Source organism: Diospyros lotus, chromosome 14 (genome assembly GCF_014633365.1).
Source record: "Diospyros lotus cultivar Yz01 chromosome 14, ASM1463336v1, whole genome shotgun sequence".
Lineage (NCBI taxonomy): Eukaryota > Viridiplantae > Streptophyta > Magnoliopsida > Ericales > Ebenaceae > Diospyros > Diospyros lotus.
This window is the reverse complement of record NC_068351.1, coordinates 11,042,953-11,068,914: the sequence shown is the minus strand read 5'-3', so window position 1 is coordinate 11,068,914 and position 25,962 is coordinate 11,042,953. Positions and strand designations below refer to the sequence as shown.

Below are 25,962 nucleotides of genomic sequence, written 5' to 3'. Positions count from 1 at the left end.
CCTTCCCTTCAAAGGCAGATTGTCTTTTTATCCTTTTAAGAACTTTTGTGTGTAAAATTTTTTAACTGGGTGCTCAAACTCCTGTACGTGGTCCCTACTTCCGACTGTGTCTTTCAGTCTCCAGGAAGGCTGTTTTTCTATTTCGGAGGAGTGACTTCGAATTTCTAGAAATTAATTTTCAGTTTCTTCATCATTTCAAACCTTTTCTTGTTCTCTGGATCAATCTTCTCAAGTTTTAATTCTGCAAGATTTTGGTTGCTTGGAATCGCCATAATAGTCTCCGGAGATGTTTATTTCCATCGTTCCGAGTTGCACGGTCTCTAGGAAAGTGTCCTCCATTTTCTCAACGGGCTTAAGTCCCAGGGCCGATTCAAGGGGTTGGGGCCCCAGGCATTATTAATTTATGGGCCCCAACCCCTTAATAAAAAATAAAAAAAATATTAATTTTATTTTAATAATAAAATTAAAATAATTATTTTATTTAAGTAGTTTTCATCATTTCTTTTATTTTTAATTCTTTATAATTATGTATCCCTCTCTCTCTCTCCTTTTTAATTGTTAATTAAAAATAAAATAATTTTAAACAACAGCCAACAGACATGGCTGACTTTTGAAATCTTTTTAGGGCCAGCCCTAAGCACATGTCTTAATAGCTTTTCCCTTGAGCTGCTCTCAGCTTGATTGAACAAGAATCAACTACTTAGTTTGCACTTTCATAATACATTACATACATGTATATGATATTATTATTTATTATTAATAAATAATATTAGGTTTTTAGAATCATTTTTTTTAATAACTCAAGTGTCCAGGCTTTATCCGCGTAGTCTTATAAAAGATTGGTCTTTCCCTTGATTTGGCTTCCGAATAAATCAGATGCTATCACAAATTTATACACTCTCAAATGAATACACTTTCAAACGGACACGCGATCAACTCTTACTAAATAAAACATTTTTACTTCTATTAGGAGTTGATCTCTGTCGCTCCTAAACAAACTTTGGAACTTTACTACTTGAACTAAACCAAAAATTGAATAAAAATGTGGACTGATGGCTTGATTGAATTTCAATGAATCGAAATCAAAATTTGAATACCCCTATACCCTATTCATACTATCCTTATCCCTTCAATAATAATCTCATGATAACTAATATGATGATTTTTTTTTTTTCAAAATCTAAAATAATTTTTGATTGAATGTAGAATGAGTTGTGCCACTATAATTAAAAAAAGAAAAAAAAACAAGATTGACGAATTAAGTTTAGGTCCCAAAATTTGCCACAAAAAATAAGTTCTTTTTTTTTTTTTAATGAAAAGTCGCAGTCACAATTCTACAAATGTGCATTAGATTCAATTATTGAAGACACAGAATGGCCTCACAACACTCAAAATGGCAAATTAAAAGTAAGGGTATTGAAGGAAAAACACTTGTAGGCACTCATAATTTAAGTTCCCCATTGAGGCCCCTGTTTGTTGCCTAATAAAGCAGATGCGTAAGCTACCCGCATTGCAATGTAGTTGCATGTCTACTTTATGGACTATCTTATAGGTAATTTATGAGCTAGTCTATGCAATGTAGTTGCATGTCTATTTTATGGACTATCTTATAGATAATTTATGAGCTAGTCTATTTTATGGAGGTACTTTATGGGTTATATTATGAGCTATAAAATATATCATAAATGATAAAAATACCTCTCACACCTTACTGTCTCGTGTCGCCTCATTACTTTAGGTAAGAGACATTTTAATCATGCGCTTCACCGCTTTACGCCTCACCCCCTCATTTCATCACTTTGAGTGATGAGTATTTTGAATATTTTAACTATATTATGTAGCTTATAATGTAATCCATAGAATACCAATAGTATTTTTTTATTTTATATATAAATTTAGATTGTGTAATTAACATAGAACACAATCATGAAAAAGAAAAAGAAAAAATCCAAACACAAAACTCATGAACAAATCCGCCAAACTTCAATTGTTAGTCTACCACCTCATATTCGATTTAGTTAGTTTGATAAAATAATAAAATTAATCAAATTGATTAAAGTATAACAAAACCTTGTCGTTTTTAACTTAATTTTGTGTTGAATATTATAATATAATTTATTTGGTACTTTATTTTTTGTTTAGAATTGTTAATATTTTGAATTGTTACTGATTAAATAATTTTTTTTAATTTAATCAAGTTAAAAATAAAAAATGTGTGATTTTTATGCGTTTAATTTGTTCAATTAATGACTGAACTAAAGTTTTATTTTTTGTAAATAATTTTTTTATAGGCTATCATTAATTGAAATTATTTTATTTTATTAAAATCAATCTGATAATATGATTGATTATATTTTAAGAGACAAGTCATAAATAATTTTTTTGTGGACTTATTTGAAATTATTTTATTTTATTAAAATCAATCTAATAATATGATCAATTATCTTTTAAGAAACGAGCACAACAATCTAGTTGTTGATAGTGACCTATCTAATTGTTAGTGGGATGTGGACATTAATTTTGAACTTAAGTTGTTGCTTGAGGTAGAGAATAGGCCAATATCTAATTAATTCGTAATAGAAAAACTATTAAATAAATATTTTATTTATAATTAAATTCTCTCTCCATTATTTTAAATAGTAATATTGGATTATGATTTTTTATGCCAAACTTTTGTATGCTTATCTTATGGGTAAATCACACTAAAGATCACAAAATTTTAGTATTTTTTGCAATTTGATCACTAAACTTCAATTTTTTGCAAAGTGATCATAAATCTTTAAAATATTTTGCAATATGGTCACTAAAGTAATTTTTTGACAATTTCTTACCAAAAATACTGATGTGGCAATGGTCACATCAACGCCACGTCAGCGTCACATCATCACCACGTCAACAATTTGAACTAAGAACTATCAAAAAATCACTTTAGTGATCACATTGTAAAATATTTTAAAATTTTATTATCATTTTATAAGGAATTGAAGTTTAGTGATCAAATTGAAAAGAATACCAAAATTTTGTGACCTTTAGTGTGATTTACTCCTTATCCTATTAAAAAAAAGTAGAGACAACCACAAATCTATTTTGATCGGAGTTTCACATTCCTATCAGTATAGGATTAAATTATTTATAATTTTATTTTATGGTGAATATAAATATATTGTCTGTTGATCTATATATTTTATTTAATTCATACAATTTTATTATTTAATTATATTATCCCTCAATTTTTTGATCAGATCTACTTGTTCGGTCGAGAGGAAACTTTGGGCTGCTCCATTCAATTAATAAGTAGAGTTTGATTTATTTAATTTTAAAAATTAGATCGATTGAAAAATCAAGGGCTAGGAATGCTCACCCATCACGAGGATGGGCATAACCCAACACCCACTGGGGGACCTCATCAACTAGGCCTAATAGTCTTAAGCTAATATAATAATATAATAATTTAGAATAAAATACATTGTGTAGACACAATATTTAGTATAAATGTATAAAATATTTTTTGTGTAATCCTTTTGTGTATTGACATCCTTCCATAATATTATTTTGTTTGATTATCTTTTTTTATGCACATATAAAAACATAAAAAATTCCAAATAAAAATTTCATTGGACGATTATAGTTTACTTTTTTAATTTTTAGGCAAAGTTTAATAAAATATCCCCCCCCCCCAGGTCTGTCACGTTGTGTTTGGTCCTCTCCACAGGTCCTCAATCCGGTCCGGGGCAATTCCGTAATTGTACCGCACGTGATCCCCGTAGATATTTTCAGACCCACCAAGTACATACCCTACCGTAGGATCAAACTAAGAGTGTCAGACATTCGACGGTTACGATGTGGTTCCTCCCTCAGCAGGCGTTGGAGAATTGATCCTGGCAAGGAAAGTAACTCAATCAGGCCACTGTTCTGTAGCCACCTGTAAAGCTGACCAATAAGACGATACGCTGATGCGTCGATTGAAATTCCGGTCCCACCTATCGGGGAGGCAAGTGAGGGCCGCCATTGCTTAAATACCGCCTCTTTCTTTGAAGCTTTAAACTACGGTCAGGGCCGGCGATTAGACGGCCTCTCTCTCTCTCGTATTTACGGAGACAGAGATTTCGACAGACATTCAAATCGAGAGAAACTCGTCGGAGGCGAAGGCACTCCAACAACTCTTTTCTCTTCCAGGTAGGTACATTTCGAACTGTTTATTTATATCGATGCATATTTATATATTTTTATGAATTCTTCTTGACCTGAGGTTCAACGCTGTTCTATTATAATCTGAAGTCTTGCATTTGAGAAATTTAAAATTGTTTGGATGTATTGAACTCTCCTGTGGTTACGGTCAATCGGATTGCCATTTTTAATCACGTTTCGTGATTTACTTTTTAAGTATTTATATCATAATAGCGTAATAACTAAGATTTGCCGTCAGATTTGTGTTTAATATTGGATCCCTGGTGTGTTTTTGTTCTTGAAGAATTTGAGGAAAGTTTTCCTTTTTTTGAGGTTTCGATTGAAGGTGATTTCGAGATTTTTTTTTTTGGCGGGGCTATCCGTTGTTGTCGTTGCTATAATGTGGCGTATTTTCTGGATCCAGAAATATTGCTTCCTGGATTTTCGTTTTGTTTTATTTCCATCTTTGGCGACTTCATCACGAGAAGTTCCGTTTCTGCTCTCTGTTGCTTTCACTTCCTATGCTATCTGTTTGGTTGCTGGGAAAATAAAATACCTAGTCTATAGTGTTCTGCTCTCTGTTAATTATAGATCCTGAGAAACTAAACTCATTTTTCAGTTTTAGCTTGCTTCTGGCTATAGAGTTCGTCAGCCATGGACGTAGTTTTTCCCTGTTCTACACAGCTATTCGACGTATCTTGCTTTCGTTAGAAATCGCAATCAAGATTAGGCCCCCGAAAAAAAAAAAAAAAAAATGCTCTGTACCGAAACAAATGGTCGGACTTCGGATCCGCCCCCTACTGTTTTTTCTCTGGATGCAAGTTATATAAAAATGTTATTTTCCTTCCATTATAGGGTGGGGATATTAATTTAGTCTAAAGGCTAGAAATAAAAAAATATAATTACTTTTAAAAGATTATTTATAAAAGAGTTAGAGAATGGTTAAGTGTGGATAACTGTATTTTATTTTTAAATAATATGTGTTTATTGAATTTTGGTTTTAATGTTTGAATTATTTAATTGATTGATTAAATATTTAAAATATAATATATTTATCGTTCATCAATATTAGAAATAAAATACAAAAAATATACATTATTTAAAAATAAAATACACTTATTATTCCTTAATTGTTGCTATATTTATAATCACTTTCTGAAGTTGTTTTGCATCTTTCTCCTTGTATTTGGATATATCTTGGGCATCTTTCCGGCACATACACACACACACACACATATATATATATATATATATTTTTGGCGCTTCGAGGCTGTTAGCATATATGGCCCCAGAGATCTCAGAGAGGTCTCTCACCAATCGTGACTTTTCCAATTTGGCGCAGGCGATGCCTTTTGGTAGGGCCTCTGGTCTCTGGTGTGGCTGTTTAGCATATTATTATTATTGAATTGGCAAATTGTGAGTGGTGGACCCTTTCCCGGTCTGTGCAGAATGCAGCACCTCTTGTAGTTGTGGTGGAAATGATGGGTGAATTAAATTGTCCATAAATTAGGGCGGTGAATTAATTTTTTATATCTGGGTGACTTGGTCCGATAGTACAGTACAATACAAGTGTTATTAAGAAATTATTATCTGACGAGGTTTCATTCGATTAACTCAAATTGTATTGAAATTTTGATTAGTTGAAAATTGGGCTTAAATCCAAAACAAAACCAAAAAAAAGGCCATTAATGTGTTTAAAATATGGGGAAAAGTCAAAAGAGTAAAAGGTAAAGGACCATTTCCCCCCGTCAAGTGGGTGGTGGGTTGCGGTTTTTAAGCACTGGCAACCTTAGGAGCTATAATTTGGTGGATTTGATTTGTACAATAGTGACAGCTGTGACCTCATTACTCGCCAGTACCATAAGCGTAGAAAATTCATATCCTCATTCAATTGATGGTTTGAATCAAGTTGGGTGGCAGCAGGCGTTATTAATATTTGTTGCAGACGTATCTTGTTGTAATCATGTTTTTCACGTCCTCACGTTTTTTTTTTTAATTTCATTTCCACATCTGGCCTTTTCATATTTATTTCCAGAGTCGACCATATCAATTATCATGATAGCTGAGAATTTGGACCAACTGCGGCGCTAGCGTCGAATCTTCCTTCTTGCCTCTTAATTAAGTTTTCAACTTGGTTCTTTTATTATAAGGCTTATGTTATCGAGCCAGCCCCTTTAGGTAACTTATTAAAAGATATATATTTAATATTTAAAATTTTAGTTTTAGATAAAATGTAACAAATTGCATATTTGATATTTAAAATTTTAATTAATAATGAATATATTATGTATTGAAAATATTTTATTAATTAATGAGAATATTAAAATAATATGTAATTATTATTATATTATTATACTTAAAAATAAAGTGCATTAAATATATTTTGATAAGTGCTCTAATGATCTCGTTAACATAATCCTTGTTAGAATTCTTCGCGTTTCGGCCTTAAAAGTTAGACGCCTCAAAACTTTTTAACATGTTCTCGGAAACTTCCTTCTCTCGCATCATAGTAGTATCTTTAAAATATTGTTCTAGGCCGACTTACAAAACAGTGATGCCCACCATTGAAGCATGATGCTCATGCTACGACGCGATATTATCTTAAGAGTCTGTTAAAGATATATACCCCGCTAGAATCAGGGAATTGACATGGGCCCACTGTTTCGGCCACAATACCACCCAATTAAATCTCCACTAATTGATAGAAATATAAAATTTATTTTGACCACTTTAGAATTGGATTCATTTAGTCAATATATAATAATATATAATTGCAAGAGATATCTTAAAATTTAATCCATAATGTCCTATCTTGCTTTTGCTTCTGAATTCCGTACAACCGCTGAATATATATAATTGTATTTGTTATGGGAAAAATCTACACCAACTCTTTATTTCTTGCTTCTTCAATCTGAATCATTCTCGTTCCCTTTAACAGTAGTCACCACGGAAGGTTGAGAGTGACCCCGCAGAGACTTCTCTAAGTTGCTGCTCCGGTAGGTTTTATGTCTCCGTGTACAAGTACTTCCTTGAATGTGATCATTAATAGAGTTTGGTCTTTTTCAATGAATGGCACAATCACATCGTTTTCCCCGATCAAGCTGGTCATTCGGCGGACTTGAATGCTCCAGCTTTTTGCTGGGAGATTTATTGGCTGGCCTATGAATGATTACTTCCCTGTTGGCTTTTTAATTCCCTATTTTTGAGTGTTGTAAGCATATTAGCATAACCAGAAATCCCAGTTTAATTTTTAGAAGAAAAAGTACAGCCAGAAATCGGTACAAGTGTTTCCTTATATTTATTTTTTCTTTGCCTTCTTCTACTTTTCTCCGTCTTGCGCCTTGATTGATTATTACTTGTGGTCGATGGTGGGTTGTTTAGTTGCAACCATTAAATCATTGGGTCTACTGTTTTGATTATATTTTTATTTTTATATTAGATTTGGGTCAGTATTTCACACTAATTTATTGCAAGTATCTTTTTTAACGTTTTATCTTTCATCCGCTCTGTACCCAATTTATACGCTCTCTTTGGGGGGCAAAATCAAAATCTACCCACACGGCCATAAAAAAGCAGAAACTTTTAAGTGAAATTGATCTTCAAATTAATTGATGTTACCTTCACGGTACGTAACCATTCATTTGTTATTATGTCCGCCTAATTATGAATCTTTGCAGGCCGGAAACAATGGGCGCAGGTGGCCGCATGCCCGTTTCTCCTGGGACGAAGAACTTGGAACGGAATGTCATATCGCGAGTTCCCCACTCAAAGCCTCCATTCACCCTCGGCGATGTGAAGAAGGCCATCCCACCCCATTGTTTCAAGCGCTCCGTAATCCGCTCCTTCTCCTACGTTCTCTACGACCTCGCCATAGCCTCCCTCTTCTTCTACCTGGCCACCACCTACATCTCCATCCTTCCTCGCCCCCTCTCCTACCTCGCGTGGCCCCTCTACTGGATATGTCAGGGCTGCATCCTCACCGGTGTCTGGGTCGTGGCCCACGAATGCGGCCACCACGCCTTCAGCGACTACCAATGGCTCGACGACACCGTCGGCCTCATCCTCCACTCCGTCCTCCTTGTCCCTTACTTCTCCTGGAAATACAGCCACCGCCGCCACCACTCCAACACCGGTTCCCTCGAGCGCGATGAGGTGTTCGTTCCAAAGCTCAAGTCTGGAATGGGGTGGCACGCCAAATACCTCAATAACCCGCCCGGCAGGCTTCTCACAGTCTTCATCACGCTTACCCTTGGATGGCCATTGTACCTCCTGTTCAACGTCTCCGGCCGTCACTACGACCGGTTTGCATGCCACTTTGATCCGTACGGCCCCATTTACTCCGACCGCGAGCGACTACAGATCTACATTTCAGATGCCGGCGTTCTCGCCGTTTTCTGTGGCCTTTGCCGTCTGGCTGCAGTCAAAGGACTAACTTGGGTGGTGTGTTTATATGGCGGTCCGTTGATGGTGGTGAACGGGTTTCTTGTGTTGATCACCTGGCTGCAGCACACCCACCCGGCATTGCCACACTACGATTCCTTGGAATGGGACTGGTTCAGAGGAGCTCTATCGACAGTCGACAGGAGCTACGGAATTCTGGACAAGGTGTTCCATAACATTACGGATACTCATGTGGCTCACCATTTGTTCTCAACAATGCCGCATTACCATGCGACGGAAGCAACAAAGGCGATCAGGCCGATTCTGGGAGAATACTACCAGTTCGACAGGACGCCCGTTGTGAAGGCGATATGGAGGGAGGCAAGGGAGTGCATTTACGTTGAGGCAGATGAAAGCGAGCCTGGTAAAAGGGTGGGTGTGTTCTGGTACAAAAACAAGCTGTGAAAGCCGAAATTGCATGGCGAATACAGGTGGTGGTCTAAGGACTTAGTTCTCTCCTTATTGAGTGATAAATTTAATTAGACTTCGCATGTATTGTTTCGAATTGGACTTACATTATGTTTAGGTACATTAGCCGGGTTGAGCTAATTTCATGCAGCCCGGCTGTATAAGCTGAATCGCCCGAGGGAAAGCTGGTTTCTTTCAGTGAAGACCGTAAACCAACTGGAAATTAATCATCCCTGGTTTAGATGTTGAAGCCTAGTGGTAACTTGTTAGTCTGAATTTGAAGATCGAAAACCCATGCAAGTAAATTGATGGTGCCTTAATGAAGAAGTTTATGAGTTGGGGTTTGCTGGGATTCACAGCCGACCAAGTTTATGATTTGAGTTGCTCTCAGGGTATAGGGAGTAATTGTACCCTGAGTAAGGATAAAAAAACTAACTTATGACTTATTTCTTTTAACGCAAATAAGGATACGAATATCGGGGATGACATAAGAATAGTCACCTTTGAGTTTATGACTTGAGTTTGATGGTGCGTTTAAGTTGATTGGACCCCTCAACACCCCACCCCCCACCTATCCCAGCTTGAAGAGTATCCCTTGGCCTACCCTTCTAGTTCCTTTCTTTTAGATTACCCGTACTTCCTGCACCTGCTTACGTTATTGCATTGTATCTTCTGAACCATACTTGATTAAGCAATTAGCTTTGTATTTAAATTTATCGCTTCTGAATTTTAAAGCTAAAACAGTTTTTCAAGAAGACTTGAGTGAGTTTTTATCTAATGTTCACATATACTCATATTTATTATGAAAGGATGACATAAGACTATATATTTTATAGGCAAAACAAGAAATTTACTTAGAGAGATGAACGTACATCATTCCTCCCATCAAGCATAACTCTATCCTACTGCTAAGATAAAAATTCAATCTTAAAATAATCACCTTTTAATTCAATCTAAATAATTATTTAATAATAATCATAAGAACTTTAAAACAGGTGATAAATATGGGTGTCATGATTAATCTCCGGATAGGAGACTTTTACACAAGACCCTATTACCCACTGGCTTGATACAAAATATATATATGTTCTTAAAATTTATGATTAAAATTTGTGATTAAAAATATATATATATTTAATTTTTTCAAACTATTGGAAACTAAGAAAGAATCCAATTACAAAAAAAAAAAAAAAAAAAAATTATAAAGTTGAAAAATTGATTAGAAATTGCCTATCGGGCTTTGGCGGGAAACAAAGCCCGATAAGCTTTGCAACAAAGCCTGATAGGTTTCCCAACAAAGTTCGATAGGCTATCTTTATGGGCCACGAAACTCGATAGAATATTTCTTGCCAATTTTTTATTTTTTTTTAATTTTTTAATTATTTTTTTGGTTCAATTACCATTAAAATGATCTCTTCTTACGTTTTTAGGGTTAATTAAACAGAAAATGCACCTCAAACAACTTTATACATCACATTGGAATTAGGTGGAATGAATAGATGATTAAGTGTTCCTTCTATCTATCAAGTGTTTACATTAAACTAAGTAGATGTTAGTATATTTTATAAAATAAAATTTGGAAGTGTAATTCCAAATAAGTGATTTAATTTTTTCGAACTATTGGGAAACTAGAAAAAAAAACCTATTACAAAAATGAAAAAATTGGCAAGAAATTGCCTATCAGACTTTTGGTAGGAAACCAAGCCAGATAGGCTTCTCAACAAAGCCCGATAGGCTTTGCAACAAAACTCGATCGGCTTTCCATAAAAACCCGATAGGCTTCTCGAAAAAGCCCGATAGGCTTTCCCAATAAACTCCGATAGGCTATCTTCATAGGCCACGGAACCTGATAGGATATTTCTTGCCAATTTTTATTTTTTTTTAATTTTTTAATTATTCTTTTGGTTCAATTACCACTAAAATGATCTCTTTTTACGTTCTTCGGGTTAATTAAATATAAAATGCACCTCAAACAACTCTTTACATCACATTGGAATTAAATAGAATGGATGGATGATTAAGTGTTTCTTCTATCTATCAAGTGTTTACATTGAACCAAGTAGATGTTAGTATATTTTATAAAATAAAATTTGGAAGTGTAATTCCAAATCAATGATTTAATTTTTTCAAACTATTGGGAAACTAGGAAAAAATTCCATTACAAAATAAAATTGAAAAATTGATAAGAAATTGCCTATTAAACTTTGGTAGGAAACAAAGCCTAATAGGCATTGCAACAAAGCCAGATAGGCTTTCCAAAAAAGCACGATAGGCTTCCCAACAAAGTCGGATAGGCTTTCTTCATGGGCCACGAAACCCGATAGGATATTTCTTGTCATTTTTTTTATTTTTTAAAAAATTTTCAAATATTTTTTTGGTTCAATTACCACTAAAATGATCTCTTCTTACGTTCTTCGAATTAATTAAACAAAAAATGCACCTCAAGCAACTCTATATATCACATTGGAATTAGGTGGAATTGATGGATGATTAAGTGTTCCTTCTATCTATCAAGTGTTTACATTGAACCAAGTAGGTGTTAGTATATTTTATAAAATAAAATTTGGAAGTGTAATTCAAATCAATGATTTAATTTTTTCAAACTATTGAGAAACTAGGAAAAAACCCTATTACAAAAAAAATATATAAAATTAAAAAATTGGCAAGAAATTGCCTATCGGGCTTTGTTGGGAAACAAAGCCCAATAAAATTTGCAACAAAGCTCAATAGGTTTCCCAACAAAGCTCGATAGGTTTTGCAACAAAGCTCGATAGGCTTTCCAAAAAAGCCCAATAGGATTCCCAACAAAGCCTGATGACGGTGTGTCATTTCTGAAATTTCAATGACGATGTGCCTTTTCTGGAAAAAAAAATTCACACAGATTTGGAATGAATATCTATCAAAAATATTTTCTTCACAACCACAACCATTATACACAATTTTAATAAGCAATGTCAACACAAAAATACTTTTGAAAAACAAAATAAATAGAAATCAAAATTAATACATTGAATGCTTGTTGGAGAGGGAAACTTCTCGTGAATGCGGCTTCAATGTGGTTGCTGCGATGATTGATGAAGAAGTTAAATGACCCAACAAGCAAAAGACTGAATGTATGAAGAATGGTTAAGTTTGATGGTTTCAGCAATGAAGAGAAGAAAGTAAGAGCGTGAATATTGGTAAAGAAGAGAGAGGGGAAATGTCAGTGAAAGAGACAAGGGTATTTTAGTAAATGAGGCTAAGGGCAATGTGGACTTTCCATTTTAAAATTTCATTAAGGATATTTTAAATATCTTAGATAAAAGTGGTTATAGAGTGCAATTAGTTTGTTTGGATAGGTTTAAAACGTTTTTTCCACAAAAAATGAAATAAAAACGAATTTACTATTTGTAAGGTGGTTAGTTTGTGCAATTTCCACTTAAATATATGTATGTATAAATACGTATCAAAAATTAACAAATGTATACTTGATTAAAAAAATTAGTCCAAAAAAGATAAGTAGATATATGTGTGTGCCAACAAAAAAACAAAAGTAATATATATATATATATATATTTGTTGTGTCATAAGCAAATGCCTATTAAAAATCCAAGAGTCCAATATATCTTTTTGAGTTAAAAAGCGTAAATTTCTAATGCGAGACGTGGGGGGTCCCACACAAACATACAAACTAGATAACTTCGATATTCGAAATTTTTTTCAAAAAAATGATAAATGATTATCTATAAGGAATTCAAATTTTGAAATAATTCCGAAATATTGAATAAATAATCATCTATAAGAAATTTCATCCTAAAAAAGATAAAATAAAAATTATCTATAAAAAATAAATATCATATATAACAATTTTAGGATAAGTGTTATCTACAAGAATTCTAATTCTGTTACACTTTAAATCATTTTATAGTTATATATAAATAAACAGACACTCATTGCTGAAAAGGTACAACGTATCTTATACTAGTTTCAATATAGTTTATTTTATTATATTCAGTGTTTGACTTAAGTATTGGAGTGTTTGCGCGGGAATCTTCTCGTGTCTTTTGATTATTTTCTTATTTTTATAGATTCAATTGATTTGATAACGACGTTTCTAATCAATTAAATTTATTATTATATTCAGACAAGAACAATATTACTTTAAATTACCTTTCAAGAGAAACAAATAATTTTGGTTGTTTCCACAAGTCAATATGGCAAAATAAACCATCATTCTTTAAAAAAAAAATAAATGTTTCTCAGAAGTGTTAAAATTCATCCACTGCTGTTGTTTAGTTGACCAAATTGTATAATTTAGTTGGGAAAAACAATTCGGTAAGTTATATAATTGTGCAAAATAAATTGTGTATGGTCGCCCTTAATTATTGTAAAATTGGTCAAAATTACTCTACGTGCTATTGAGATTTCATCTTATTTATGGTCGCCAATTCAATTATTAATTCTCAATTAACTAGAACTAAAAAAAAATGAAGATAAATGATTGAAGGACAAAATATTACAAAATTTTAGTTGAGGAATTAAAAGTCATATTTCTTAATAATTTAACGATCGCATATGTATTAAGCCAAACATATATATACATACATAATCATTCATAATTCATACACTCATATATATGTTTATATGTAGATATAACTAATTTTTAGAAAATATTTTACATTGCAAGTAAACATCGGAAAAATTAGATAAAAAATAATTTTGCATAAAATATTTATGTTGAGAACTATTTTTCAATTTAAAATATTTTACACTCAAACAAAAGGAGCCTAAATTACAAATAATAATAATAATAATAATAATCAAATGATTGCTAAGGAAATTTGGTTTTACGTCCAATTGTTTTTAGTGAAAAAAGATACATCCTTTATTGTAATGGTTGCATAGTAAATTAGTTGATCAGATAAACCGAGTAATTTAGAGTTAAATTTAAAAAGTTTAAATCTTAATAAAATTAAACAAGTTTTGGATATGATGTAACCTAGTGAGTGAATTTTCTAACAATATATTATTCTCATCAAAAGAAGAAAAAAATTAATTAGTTAAATACCCAAATTACAGACATATGTGACAAGAGGAATAAAATCATAAACAATCAATTTTATATAACTTTTTGAAGGGTCAAATGATATATTTTGAATTTTATATTTTTCTATAAGGCCATCTCATGAGTTCTGTACTTCTTGTGAATTTTTTATGAATTTTGATGATAATTTGGGTATTTTAAATATGTAAATTAGAAGGCATGTTGAATAATAACTATATTAAAAAAATAAAAACTCGGAGAGTAAATTCAAAAAGTATATAAATTAATAATACCATTATGACTATCAAATATGACTCTAACTTCTATTAAGATTTTAACTTTCCAAATTCGACTCTAATTTATCAAGTAAATTTTTAAACGATGTATCAGTCTCACGAAAAGATGAAAATTAATTAGTTAAATATCCAAAATATAGATGTGTGTCACAGTAGTTACGAAATTGTGAATAATCAACTTTACATAACTTTTGGTGTTCTAGTTATTGTGAAATTTTGATAATGATTTAGGTATTTTAAATATTTAAATTTGATGGGATGTTGAATAATAATCAAATTAAAAAAAATAAAAAATTCAGAGAATCTCTTCAAAAATAGTATGAAATAATAATATCATTAAGATTTAATCCAAACATATTTAGATGTATTGAAACTCTAATTATTATCTATAATCATGATTTCACAATAAATTGTTACATTTTCGAATGAATTAAGGATGAGCTTCTCTAGTGATCATTGTGTTAAGTTATTTAGTCAAAAGAAAATATTTTAAATGAATTAATTTAACAATAGAAGTTGAATTAATTATTTCTTTAAAAAAATTAATTTTTGGTTTAGTAACACACCTAAAAGAGTGGGGCATTACAAATATACTTATGGCCTTTATGACTTCTCTTGCCTCTCACCATGGCCAGCTGGTAGAAATGCAGGGCTGGGTTGGGCCTGAAGGTGGCCTCTTGCTTGCTTAGAAATAATAACTTACCTCCTCAATTCCCAAGGATATTTATACAACAATTAGAAGACTGATACATGTAATTAAATAAAATTTTATTAGGTGTTATTTAATAACTGCAATTTATTTTTAATATCTTTACATAAATTTTATATAAAAAAATGAGTTTTGGTATAATGATCAAGCTTTAAGAAGGCCTAAGATAGCCAACAATCACCTACAAGTCTACTAGCGATATCTCATGTCATGTGGTGTGTGACACACCACTCCCTCATCAGTATCTTTTATTGGACAAGGCAATAGCCTTTAAGTTAGTCCATACTCGACTAATCGGAGTTTCCATCCAAAGAATCTAAGAAATAGGAATAGTTTAAGAAATATTGTTATCTGAGAATCTTGTCACAAAGTCTCAACTTTTTAAAAATAAGATTTTTAAACAGAAATCTAAAGACTCATTCATATGTTAAATTGGAGAGCTCATGAATGAAGAAACTTGCATTTTATAAATATATACAAAGATACAATAAATGTAATCAGTTATACGTCCGCTAGATATCATCCAACTCTAACATTAGAGTATACAATACTAACAACCTTCACATTCTTTGATCCTTCACCATTTTAGCAGTTCACATCCGATCTCTCATCTTTCTTCTCCCATTCACCTTTGAACACCGCCTATGTTTCTTCGGTCTTTTGCGTTCAGTCATCACTACTTCACTTGTTGCCTTTGACTACCTTTGCTTCATTTGTCGCCTCCCTTGTTTTTCCGCCTTGCAAATTATACATATATTAGTGTGTGTGTATATATATATATATATATTAGTCTTCTTAATGGTAATATTAATTCTCTCATTCCAACTGATAATAAAGCCCCATTTTGAATCGCTGATAAACCATATCAAAATACTCCATTACACACACACACATGTATGAATGAAACTACAAGAAGTTTGCAAGTGATAGTTTGCTTTATCACTAGTGGATTAAGTTGCTAAGAAACTCTCTCTCTCTCTCTCTCTCTCTCTCTCTCTCTATATATATATATATATATATATATACAAATTTGAGGGGAAGAACCCTATTATATTTATTTGCAAAGCAAAAAATAGGGAAGTCGGCAGGTGAAGCAAAGGTAGTCAAAGAAGGTGGAGGTATTGATGGCGACAGCAGGTGCAATGACGATGGCAGTGACAATTTTGATGGAAGAGAGGGATAGAAGAGAGAGAGATGAGAGAAAGTCGAGGGTAGATAGAGAGAGATGGGTGACATCAAAAAAGTGATCCCTACTGTCATGTGGCAACGTCTTATTCGTTTTTTGATTGGCATATCAGCGCCTAGTCATCAAGTTTTGCGAAACTCTTGTCAAAAAATTTTAAATGTGATCACATTGTAAAGAATTGAAGTTTAGTGACCAACTTAAAAAAAGATTAAAAATTTAGTGACGTACGTGATTTACCCAATATTCATGTTCTCTTTTGCTACATAAATTTGTAATCTAAAAATGTCTACCAAGATTCATGTAATTTATTATTTTTCTTCTAATAAGGCCTATGTTACAAATAGTATTAACATTATATTCTCATTAGTTAAATTAATTAACCAAAAATAAAAATATTTTTCTTTTTTGAAAAATTGGGACTCATTTCCATCTTAGGCTACCGTCCACTGATTATTCTTTGAATTCAACTAGTGTTAAACCCATGCGATGCACGAGACAAGTAATCAAAATAGATTTATAAATTTAAAAATAAAAACTAAACTCATTATTTTAACTGACTCTAGCAAAATTGACAATTACAATTTTTTTTCTTTTAATACTCAGTCTTTTATCAAAATTTAAGTTTAATTAATTATCTGTTATTCAATATACTAATAAAAAACACCCTTAATTTAATGCACCGCCATTCAATATATTAAAGAATAATTAACATATTAAGTAAGTTATCACATTTTTTCGCTTATCATTTCACAAGATTCTTGACACTTAGCATTATCTTTGCTAACGATTTCTCCAATTATATCTTTAATAAAATTAAAAAAAAATTATTAGTTATAAAAGCAAAAATAATTGCATAATCAACTTTATACTTATTAAACAATTGTTTTTCATCAAGTTGAACTGCACTCAAAATATTAGTAAATGATCTAAAAATAAAATTTTGTATTGGAAAACTTTCATCCATAGAATCTATAACAATAGTTCTTGACATTAAGTTTAACTTGTACTTGTAACTTGTAATCTTGTATTTCATATTTTTATATTTAAATATAAAATTGGGCATGAAATACAATTAACCTTTACAAACCAATGTTTTGAAAAATGGAACCAACTAATGCTTGATTGTTAAATGGATCCTTCCACCTCGTAAATTTGATGGCAAAATCTATATAAATAATTAACAATAAATTTATAAGGAAAAAAAAAAACATGTTCATTCATGAAAATCATCTCAATAACAATGCTATAAGTTTTTGACTTATGTTCAAAACATAAAATCTCCCAAAGTCTCATGACTAGCGTTGATTTAATTGATAAAATCAACTTTTTCTTTCATATTTTAAAAAATTACTTTAAAAAGACTTTAATTAAATTGCATAGTATTATATAAAATAAAAAATCTTAACATGAACTTCCTATTTATATACAAAAGCTATTACATTGGAATAACAAATCAGTAAATATTTACATTAAATTAAATGTAGTGATTAATTAATTATTAAAGTAAAATTATTTATTATATTATATATTTATTTATAAATTATAAATATAAATTAAACTCCTAAACGTAAGAAAGTATGGGTTTTTTCAAAGCTAATTAAAAATTCTCTTGAAAATTTTAATTTATGTTCTTGAAAGTTAATTTTTGCAATCATAATAAAATATTAAAAATATAGATTTTGACTTATTTTTCTTTCACAATGCATTCATTTTCTTCCATGGTCTTGAAAATATGATATATTAAATCTTAATTAGTATTGAAAAACTCATGCATTAGTCTTTAAAATATGATATCTTAAATCTTAAGTAGTATTGAAAAACTCGTACATTAGTCTTGCATTAAATTAAAGGTAATGATTAATTAATTATTAAAATAAAATTATTTTTTATATAATATATTTATTTATAAATTATCAATATAAATATAAATTAAAACTCCTAAACGTGAGGAAGCATGGATTTTTCAATACTAATTAAAAATTCTCTTAAAATTTTTAATTTGTGATCTTAAAATTTAATTTCTGCAATGATAACAAAATTTTAAAAATATGAATTTTGACTTATTTTTCTTTCAGTATGCATTAATTTTCTTCTATAATCTTGAAAATGTGATATCTTAAAATCTTAATTAGTATTGAAATATCCATGTAGTAGTCTGGTATTAAATTAAAGGTAGTGATTAATTAATTATCAAAGTAAAATTATTTATTATATTATATATTTAATTATAAATTATAAATATAATATAAATTAAAACTCATAAACGTGGGAAAGCAAGGGTTTCCCAATACTAATTAAAATTCTCTTAAAATTTTTAATTTTTGATATTGAAATTTAATTTTTGCAATGATAATAAAATTTTAAAAATATGAATTTTGATTTATAAATATAAATATAAATTAAAACTCCTAAACGTGAGGAGGCATAGGTTTTTCAATGCTAACTAAAAATTCTATTGAAAATTTTAATTTTTGATTTTGAAATTTAATTTCTGCAATGATAACAAAACTTTGAAAATATGAATTTTGACTTATTTTTCTTTCACTATGCATTAATTTTCTTTCATAGTCTTGAAAATGTGATATTTTAAATCTTAATTAATATTAAAAAATTCATGCATCAGTCTTGAAAATGTGATATTTTAAATCTTAACTACTATTGGGAAACTCATGCTAATGTCTTGAAAATGAAAAGAAAACAGCTTATATTTTCAAAACTATGGAAGAAAATTAATGCATAGTTACTAATTGTAATATCCTGAAATTTCGGTAATGATATTAATTATTAAATTTTGATTAATTATTAAATTTCGGCATTTGAGGATTTAAGGTAATCAAAGAGTGGTAAAAATAATACTGCTAATAATAAAAAATGTGTAAATTATGTTAACTTAATTTGAATTAATTAATTAATACATATTGATTATAATAATGAGTTAAGAAATTAACTTAAATTAATTAATTGATAAGTTAATTTGTGGCTGTGGTGCGCGTGAATGGCTTGGAGGCCAAGATTGCCACAGTGACCTTCTCCAAAAAAATCTAAACTCAGAGAGAATGAGAGTCGCGAGAGAGCAAGGGGGGAGTCGAGTGAGGGAGGGAGATAGAGAGATCGGGTGAGGGAGAGAGCTCAGCCGCGAGAGAGAGAGAGAGAGAGAGAGAGAGAGAGAGAGAGAGAGAGAGAAAGAGAAGGCCAATCGGCCATGGCCGACGAAGAGCAGCTGCGGCTTGAAGAAGCCGCGGCCATGGTTGATGCTTGAGCAAGGCAAGGTTGCGGCGAACGGCGATGGGCGACGCGAAGAAGCAGCGGCGGCGACGGCCCAAAGCGTTGGTGGTGCGACGATCAGCGGCGGCGGTGGCCGCTGGTTCGGGCGAGGAAGAAGGTGCAGGGGAGGCAGCGCGGGGAAGAAGAAGAAGGAGAGGAAGAAAGGAAGAAGAAGAAGAAGAAGAAGAAGAAGAAGAAGAGAAAGGAAGAAGAGAAGCAGCGCGCAGGAGCAGGGGCGCGGGAAGGAGAAGAAGAAGAATAGGAGAAGAAAAGAAAAATAAGAAAAATAATAGGATTTTTGGAATTTTTTCCATGGGAAGTAATCAGGTACGTGGGTAAAAATTTGTAGAAGCATGTTGCGTTTAAATTATAAATTTTTCGTTATTAAAATTAATTAATTTGGGTCCCGATTGTGTTATTTGTTAGGAAATGATTTAATTTGCATCAGGAGCTCGAAAGAGACAGGAATCAGCCGATTTCAGGCAAGTTCCTAATCATTTCCTCGTATTCTTTAATTCTCGTGAGAAACCCTGTGATTTCTCGTATTTTATACCCTTCCTTCGTCTGTTTCAATTCGTTTATTAATTATGAAAATTTGGAGTCGTTTGATTTAAATTTAATTTATTAAGCTGGTTTTGAGGATTTTATTAGCATGATTTAATTTAAAATAAATATGAGATTCGTTGAGATTTTATTTGAGGTGTGCTTACGTGGGATTTTAGACGGCTAAATTAATTATATTACACGGTAGATTTATTTAATTAAAGCTGCGATTTTATTTATTGCCAGCGAACGTTTTACTTCGCAGCGGGAGTGCAAAAAAGAGAAGAAACGGCCGTGTAAAGGCAAGCTCTTAACCTTTTCTTCCTAATCTTTATTTCCCGTGAAAGACCCCGTGATTTCCTGTACTTTATCCTCTCGCTTACTTTAATTCGGCACCTTGCCTTATTGGTTGAACTATTATTCATTTGTTTTAATTTAAATTAAATCTGAGGCTTCTATAATTTTATTCGTTGTGAGCCTACGGGGGTTTGTACAACCCCCATTCCTTTCGGAATGATGTTGAACCCAGTTGGGGAACTAGGTTCCTAGTCGTGCAGGTTTTATTTACGGTTTTTCTCGGATTTACTTATGATTTGGTTAGAGCTATTGAGTAGTGAGGCAGGGGTCAACCGTTTGGTGACGTTGGGGAAGACTACGGTACGGCCCTAAAGTGGACCGTCGGGCGGACACTCCTAGTCACTGACCGTTGGCCGGTGCCGGGCACTACTGACTAGCTCTGCCGGTATGTGATTTACTGCATGATTAGATACCTTGTATTACTGTTCATGATTTGATATGGACATGGGTACGGGATGCATGTTGGGATATTCATTTATTGAGTATGCTTGGACACGGAAATTCTAGTTTGGTTAGGTTGCATCCAGCGCGGCATATGCATGGCGTGTGGTTTACTATGTGGGCGGAGCATGGCCTGATGCTTGGATGTATGGACGCCTTGTATCACGTTGATGCTCACTATGCCATTGCATTTCTATGTGCATTGCATGGATACTGGTAGTATTTAGTTCTCGGACGGGAGTACCGTTCTGAGGGAGCCTATGGCTCGGTTGTCGGGAGTACCGACGGATACGGGTGATGGGAGTACCGACCCGGGACAGCGCGCGCAGGTTTGTTAGAGATTTATGTTGCCTCTCAAGACAGCGGCAGGTTGGTATGGGACTTGGGTGCCAAGTGTTTTATGTGGGCCCCAAGGACCGGTATGTGCTTTTATTTTGTTATGCTATTGAGCTGTTGTGTTGTAGCGTCTCATGGCTTGTGTGTACCTGGGGGTTTATTCTGGGGTGAGATTTCTGGTTTATTCTGTATGCATGCCGGGGTGGTCTTTGTCTGGTGTCTCATTCTTTTCTCCTCCCGTAGGCGCTCCCGTTCGGGTAGTCCGAGGGGCTGGGATATCCGAGCGGGGGTGCTTACAATGTTGGTATCAGAGCGTTGTTTGAGTCAGTTTTGTGGGACGAGTTCCTGTACACCAAGGTTGTCGGGTAGAGTTAGAGAGGTTTAGGTGAATCGAATAGGGTTAGGCTGTGTCCTAGTGAGCAGATGTGATAAATTGTATGCACCTAGGAAGTCACCGGTCAAATCTACGATAGACATTTGGCCGTGGACTGTGTCGGCTAAGGTCAAGTGGATCTGATACTTGTTTTGTGGTGGACTTGTTGGGTCCCTAACCATTATCTATCAGTGATGTAGATTAGGGATAGCACATACCTCATTGAAATGAGTGATTAAGGAAACTCTTAAGGCTTCAATTAGGGTATGCGTTGTTCATGATAAGGGCGTGTATGGCTGGATTCTTTCACCGGTTGTGAGTGAGCGAGGGATACTCTAGATTTTCTTAGAGATTTACTAAGGAGGTTGTTTTAGCAAAGGATTGACCCTGCAATTGAACCGGATAGCCTTGAGGCATAAATGTTCCTTCCTTCCGAGTAGATGATTTGTCGGGCTAACCTCAGGGTGTTTTCTAATGATTGATTGTCGTATTTGTACGACTGCTATGAGTTTGTGGCCATGCCATTTGGGCTGATCGACGCCCTTGCAGTATTTATGGATTGATCGAGATTAGCGATAGAGATAAAGGTCTGGAGTTCCTTTGATCTTACCAGACGTTGTCGACGCCCTATTAAGGCTTGTGTTAATCTCATGAGAGATGAGGTCGTGGTAGAATGTGAGCTGGAGGTCCATGACTGGATTTTACCAGGAGTGGTACGGAAATGTCCCACATGGTGGAAATGTGCTATAGGAGCCCGATGATAAACGGCAGATCCGTAGGCACCGAGATGTGTATAGGTTGTATTGGGACGAAAAATTGAAGGTTGGGAGATGTGTTTTGGATGTGAAGGCAAATTGAAGTCCTAAGGGGTTTGCATTTTCTTGGAGGTTTAGGGCATCCACCCTAAGTTTAATCAAATCTAGATGGATAACTTGGAACACCAATACAAAGTCCCAAGAGGGATCTGTGATGGGAATTTATTGAGGGATTATTATGGACTTGTGAACTTGGAGTTTACAACAGTTATGCTGCTTGGAGATTTGGCATCACTACCTGGCTAGGGTGTAGAGGTGTTTAGTTCTCATAGGTGGAGTGAAGTACAAGCGACGCCGCGATTGGCGTGACGAAGGACTAAGGTTGTGAGATTCGGTAATAAATAGGATTAAGCAAAGGTGCGAGCTGACGTTTTGGGCTACCGTGGAGCATCCGTGATAAGTGAATTAGAAATAAGAAAACCCCTTTAAGATTGTTTTTGTGAGAGATACTTGGGTATATAGCCAGGACCGGAGTTAGTTGTATGTCTAGGTAACTGTTGGGTTTTGTTGTAAGGATAATGGTTGCTATGAGTACGCGTGGTACTGATCACGGACCACATGCCCTAGGGTCGATTGTTGACTGAGTGAAGAGATGAGACTCTTCTGGGTGCTGGTTAAGTGGTACATCGGCAAAAACATGAGATAGCTTGTTATGCTAATCAGAAGAATGCTTAACCCACTTCAATTACTTTTCGTTGTTAGGGAGACCTATGAGATACCTTATGAATTAGAACAGTTGTTGATATGGGGAGGTGCTTTCAGCCGAGTAGGCTGCAGAGCGGATAACACCAGTTCTAGAGCTCGTGTTCTAGCTAGCCTATTGAGTCTTTAAGGAGGTCAGGGTTAGTAATTAACGATCAAGATTAGGTACGGCCCAATCAGCTATTGGGAGTTCAGATCAGTAGCAAGGACAAGATTGAGGGTTGGTGGTCACCGAATAAGTTAGAATTGGATGTGTTGATTCCTTTAAGGAGGGGAGATCTGACGACATTTAAGATCTCGAGGTGTATTGAGTGGATAACATCTATTCCTAGATAGTCTTGATTAAATGATTACCCCTACTTATTGACGGAACCCTGAGTATTTGCGGCAAAATGTGGGAGAAAGTACTGCCGAGAAAATGTTGTGTACCTAGTTAAGAATCAGTTGGAAAAGTCAGACTAAAGGATATTGTTATTGAATTCTTGATTGAGTGTGTCGTATCGCTTCCACGTCCCTATGATTCGTAGGTACGTGGCAGGTCCCAGTCACGTTACCGAGTATAGCTTCCTATTATGCAAGAGGATGGTCCCATTCCTATTATCACCGGTTATATTTGACGCTAGTTGCATTTGCATTGAGCTTGTGCAGTGGATCAGTTTATAATTGAGATTGAGTACCTTTGAATTTTGAGCTTACCTTTAGATTGATATGTAGTTGAGATAGCTTTGGGGAACGATTGAGTTATGATGTTGTAATGGGCGAACTATGTCGGTGTGTGTAATATGAGGGATGATGTTCCTTAAGTCGGTTAAGGTATTAGTGGTCACAACGTGGTCCAAGTGAGGTGTCGGATTGGGAGATTTGCTAGTGTAATAAGTCTAGTAGTTGGCTCAGGCTTGTGAGAACTGGAAAATGATGATATAGAATGTCCCAGATGTGATGTTGAGTAATATCATGAGAGTTGTGAGTGTATTTTGAGGACATAGATTAAACGCGAATTTCGAGAAAGAAATTCTATTAAGGAGGGGAGAACTGTAATATCCCGAAATTTCGATAATGATATTAATTATTAAATTTTGATTAATTATTAAATTTCGGCATTTGAGGATTTAAGGTAATCAAAGAGTGGTAAAAATAATACTGCTAATAATAAAAAAATGTGTAAATTATGTTAACTTAATTTGAATTAATTAATTAATACATATTGATAATAATAATGAGTTAAGAAATTAACTTAAATTAATTAATTGATAAGTTAATTTGTGGCTGTGGTGCGCGTGAATGGCTTGGAGGCCAAGATTGCCACAGTGACCTTCTCCAAAAAAATCTAAACTTAGAGAGAATGAGAGTCGCGAGAGAGCAGGGGGGGAGTCGAGTGAGGGAAGGAGATGGAGAGATCAGGTGAGGGAAAGAGCTCAGCCGCGAGAGAGAAAGAGAAGGCCAATCGGCCATGGCAGCTGCTGCCATGGCTGACGAAGAGCAGCTGCGGCTTGAAGAAGCCGCGACCATGGTTGATGCTGGAGCAAGGCAAGGTTGCGGCGAACGGCCATGGGCGACGCGAAGAAGCAGCGGCGGCGACGGCCCAAAGCGTTGGTGGTGCGATGATCAGCGGCGGCGGTGGCCGCTGTTTCGAGCGAGGAAGAAGGTGCAGGGGAGGTAGCGCGGGGAAGAAGAAGAAGAAGAAGAAGAAGAAGAAGAGAAAGGAAGAAGAGAAGCAGCGCGCAGGAGCAGGGGCGCGGGAAGGAGAAGAAGAAGAAGAAGAAGAGGAGGAGAAGAAAAGAAAAATAGGAAAAATAATAGGATTTTTGGAATTTTTGCCATGGGAAGTAATCAGGTACATGGGTAAAAATTTGTAGAAGCATGTTGCGTTTAAATTATAAATTTTTCGCGATTAAAATTAATTAATTTGGGTCTCGATTGTGTTATTTGTTAGGAAATGATTTAATTTGCATCGGGAGCTCGAAAGAGACAGGAATCAGCTGATTTCAGGCAAGTTCCTAATCATTTCCTCGTATTCTTTAATTCCCGTGAGAAACCCTGTGATTTCTCATATTTTATACCCTTCCTTCGTCTGTTTCGATTCGTTTATTAATTATGAAAATTTGGAGTCGTTTGATTTAAATTTAATTTATTAAGCTCGCTTCGAGAATTTTATTAGCATGATTTAATTTAAAATAAATATGAGATTCGTTGAGATTTTATTTGAGGTGTGCTTACGTGGGATTTTAGACAGCTAAATTAATTATATTACACGGTAGATTTATTTAATTAAAGCTGCGATTTTATTTATTGCCAGCGAACGTTTTACTTCGCAGCGGGAGTGCAAGAAAGAGAAGAAACGGCCGTGTAAAGGCAAGCTCTTAACCCTCTCTTCCTAATCTTTACTTCCCGTGAAAGACCCCGTGATTTCCTGTACTTTATCCTCTCGCTTACTTTAATTCGGCACCTTGCTTTATTGGTTAAACTATTATTCATTTGTTTTAATTTAAATTAAATCTGAGGCTTCTATAATTTTATTCGTTGTGAGCCTATGGGGGTTTGTACCGCCCCCATTCCTTTCAGAATGATGCTGAACCCAGTTGGGGAACTAGGTTCCTAGTCGTGCGGGTTTTATTTACGGTTTTTCTCGGATTTACTTATGATTTGGTTAGACCTATTGAGTAGTGGGGCAGGGGTCAACCGTTTGGTGACGTTGGGGAAGACTACGGTAAGGCCCTGAAGTGGACCGTCGGGCGGACACTCCTAGTCACTGACCGTTGGCCGGTGCCGGGCACTACTGACTAGCTCTGCCGGTATGTGATTTACTGCATGATTAGATACCTTGTATTACTGTTCATGATTTGATATGGACATGGGTACGGGATGCATGTTGGGATATTCATTTATTGAGTATGCTTGGACA

General features: G+C 34.1%; 1 protein-coding gene across 5 annotated transcripts; it reads left to right on the top strand.

The window, feature by feature from the left end:
* The first annotated feature begins 4,018 nt into the window (after positions 1–4,018).
* LOC127790494 (delta(12)-fatty-acid desaturase FAD2-like) lies at positions 4,019–9,369 on the top strand. Of its 5 annotated transcripts, XM_052320036.1 has the most exons (4): positions 4,076–4,176; positions 6,203–6,345; positions 7,106–7,163; positions 7,845–9,369. In XM_052320036.1, the coding sequence occupies exon 4, from the start codon at positions 7,855–7,857 to the stop codon at positions 9,010–9,012; it is 1,158 nt and encodes a 385-aa protein (XP_052175996.1). In that variant the 5' UTR covers positions 4,076–4,176; positions 6,203–6,345; positions 7,106–7,163; positions 7,845–7,854; the 3' UTR covers positions 9,013–9,369. The 5 variants fall into 5 exon arrangements, with proteins under 5 accessions (XP_052175992.1, XP_052175993.1, XP_052175994.1 ...); XM_052320033.1 differs by lacking the exon at positions 6,203–6,345 and having other exon boundaries at positions 4,034–4,176; XM_052320035.1 differs by lacking the exon at positions 6,203–6,345 and having other exon boundaries at positions 4,054–4,180.
* Positions 9,370–25,962: the final 16,593 nt, after the last annotated feature.

Bases quoted from the DNA above. Each gene is read 5' to 3' on its own strand.
- LOC127790494 (XM_052320032.1), top strand. From the start codon at position 7,855: ATGGGCGCAGGTGGCCGCATGCCCGTTTCTCCTGGGACGAAGAACTTG.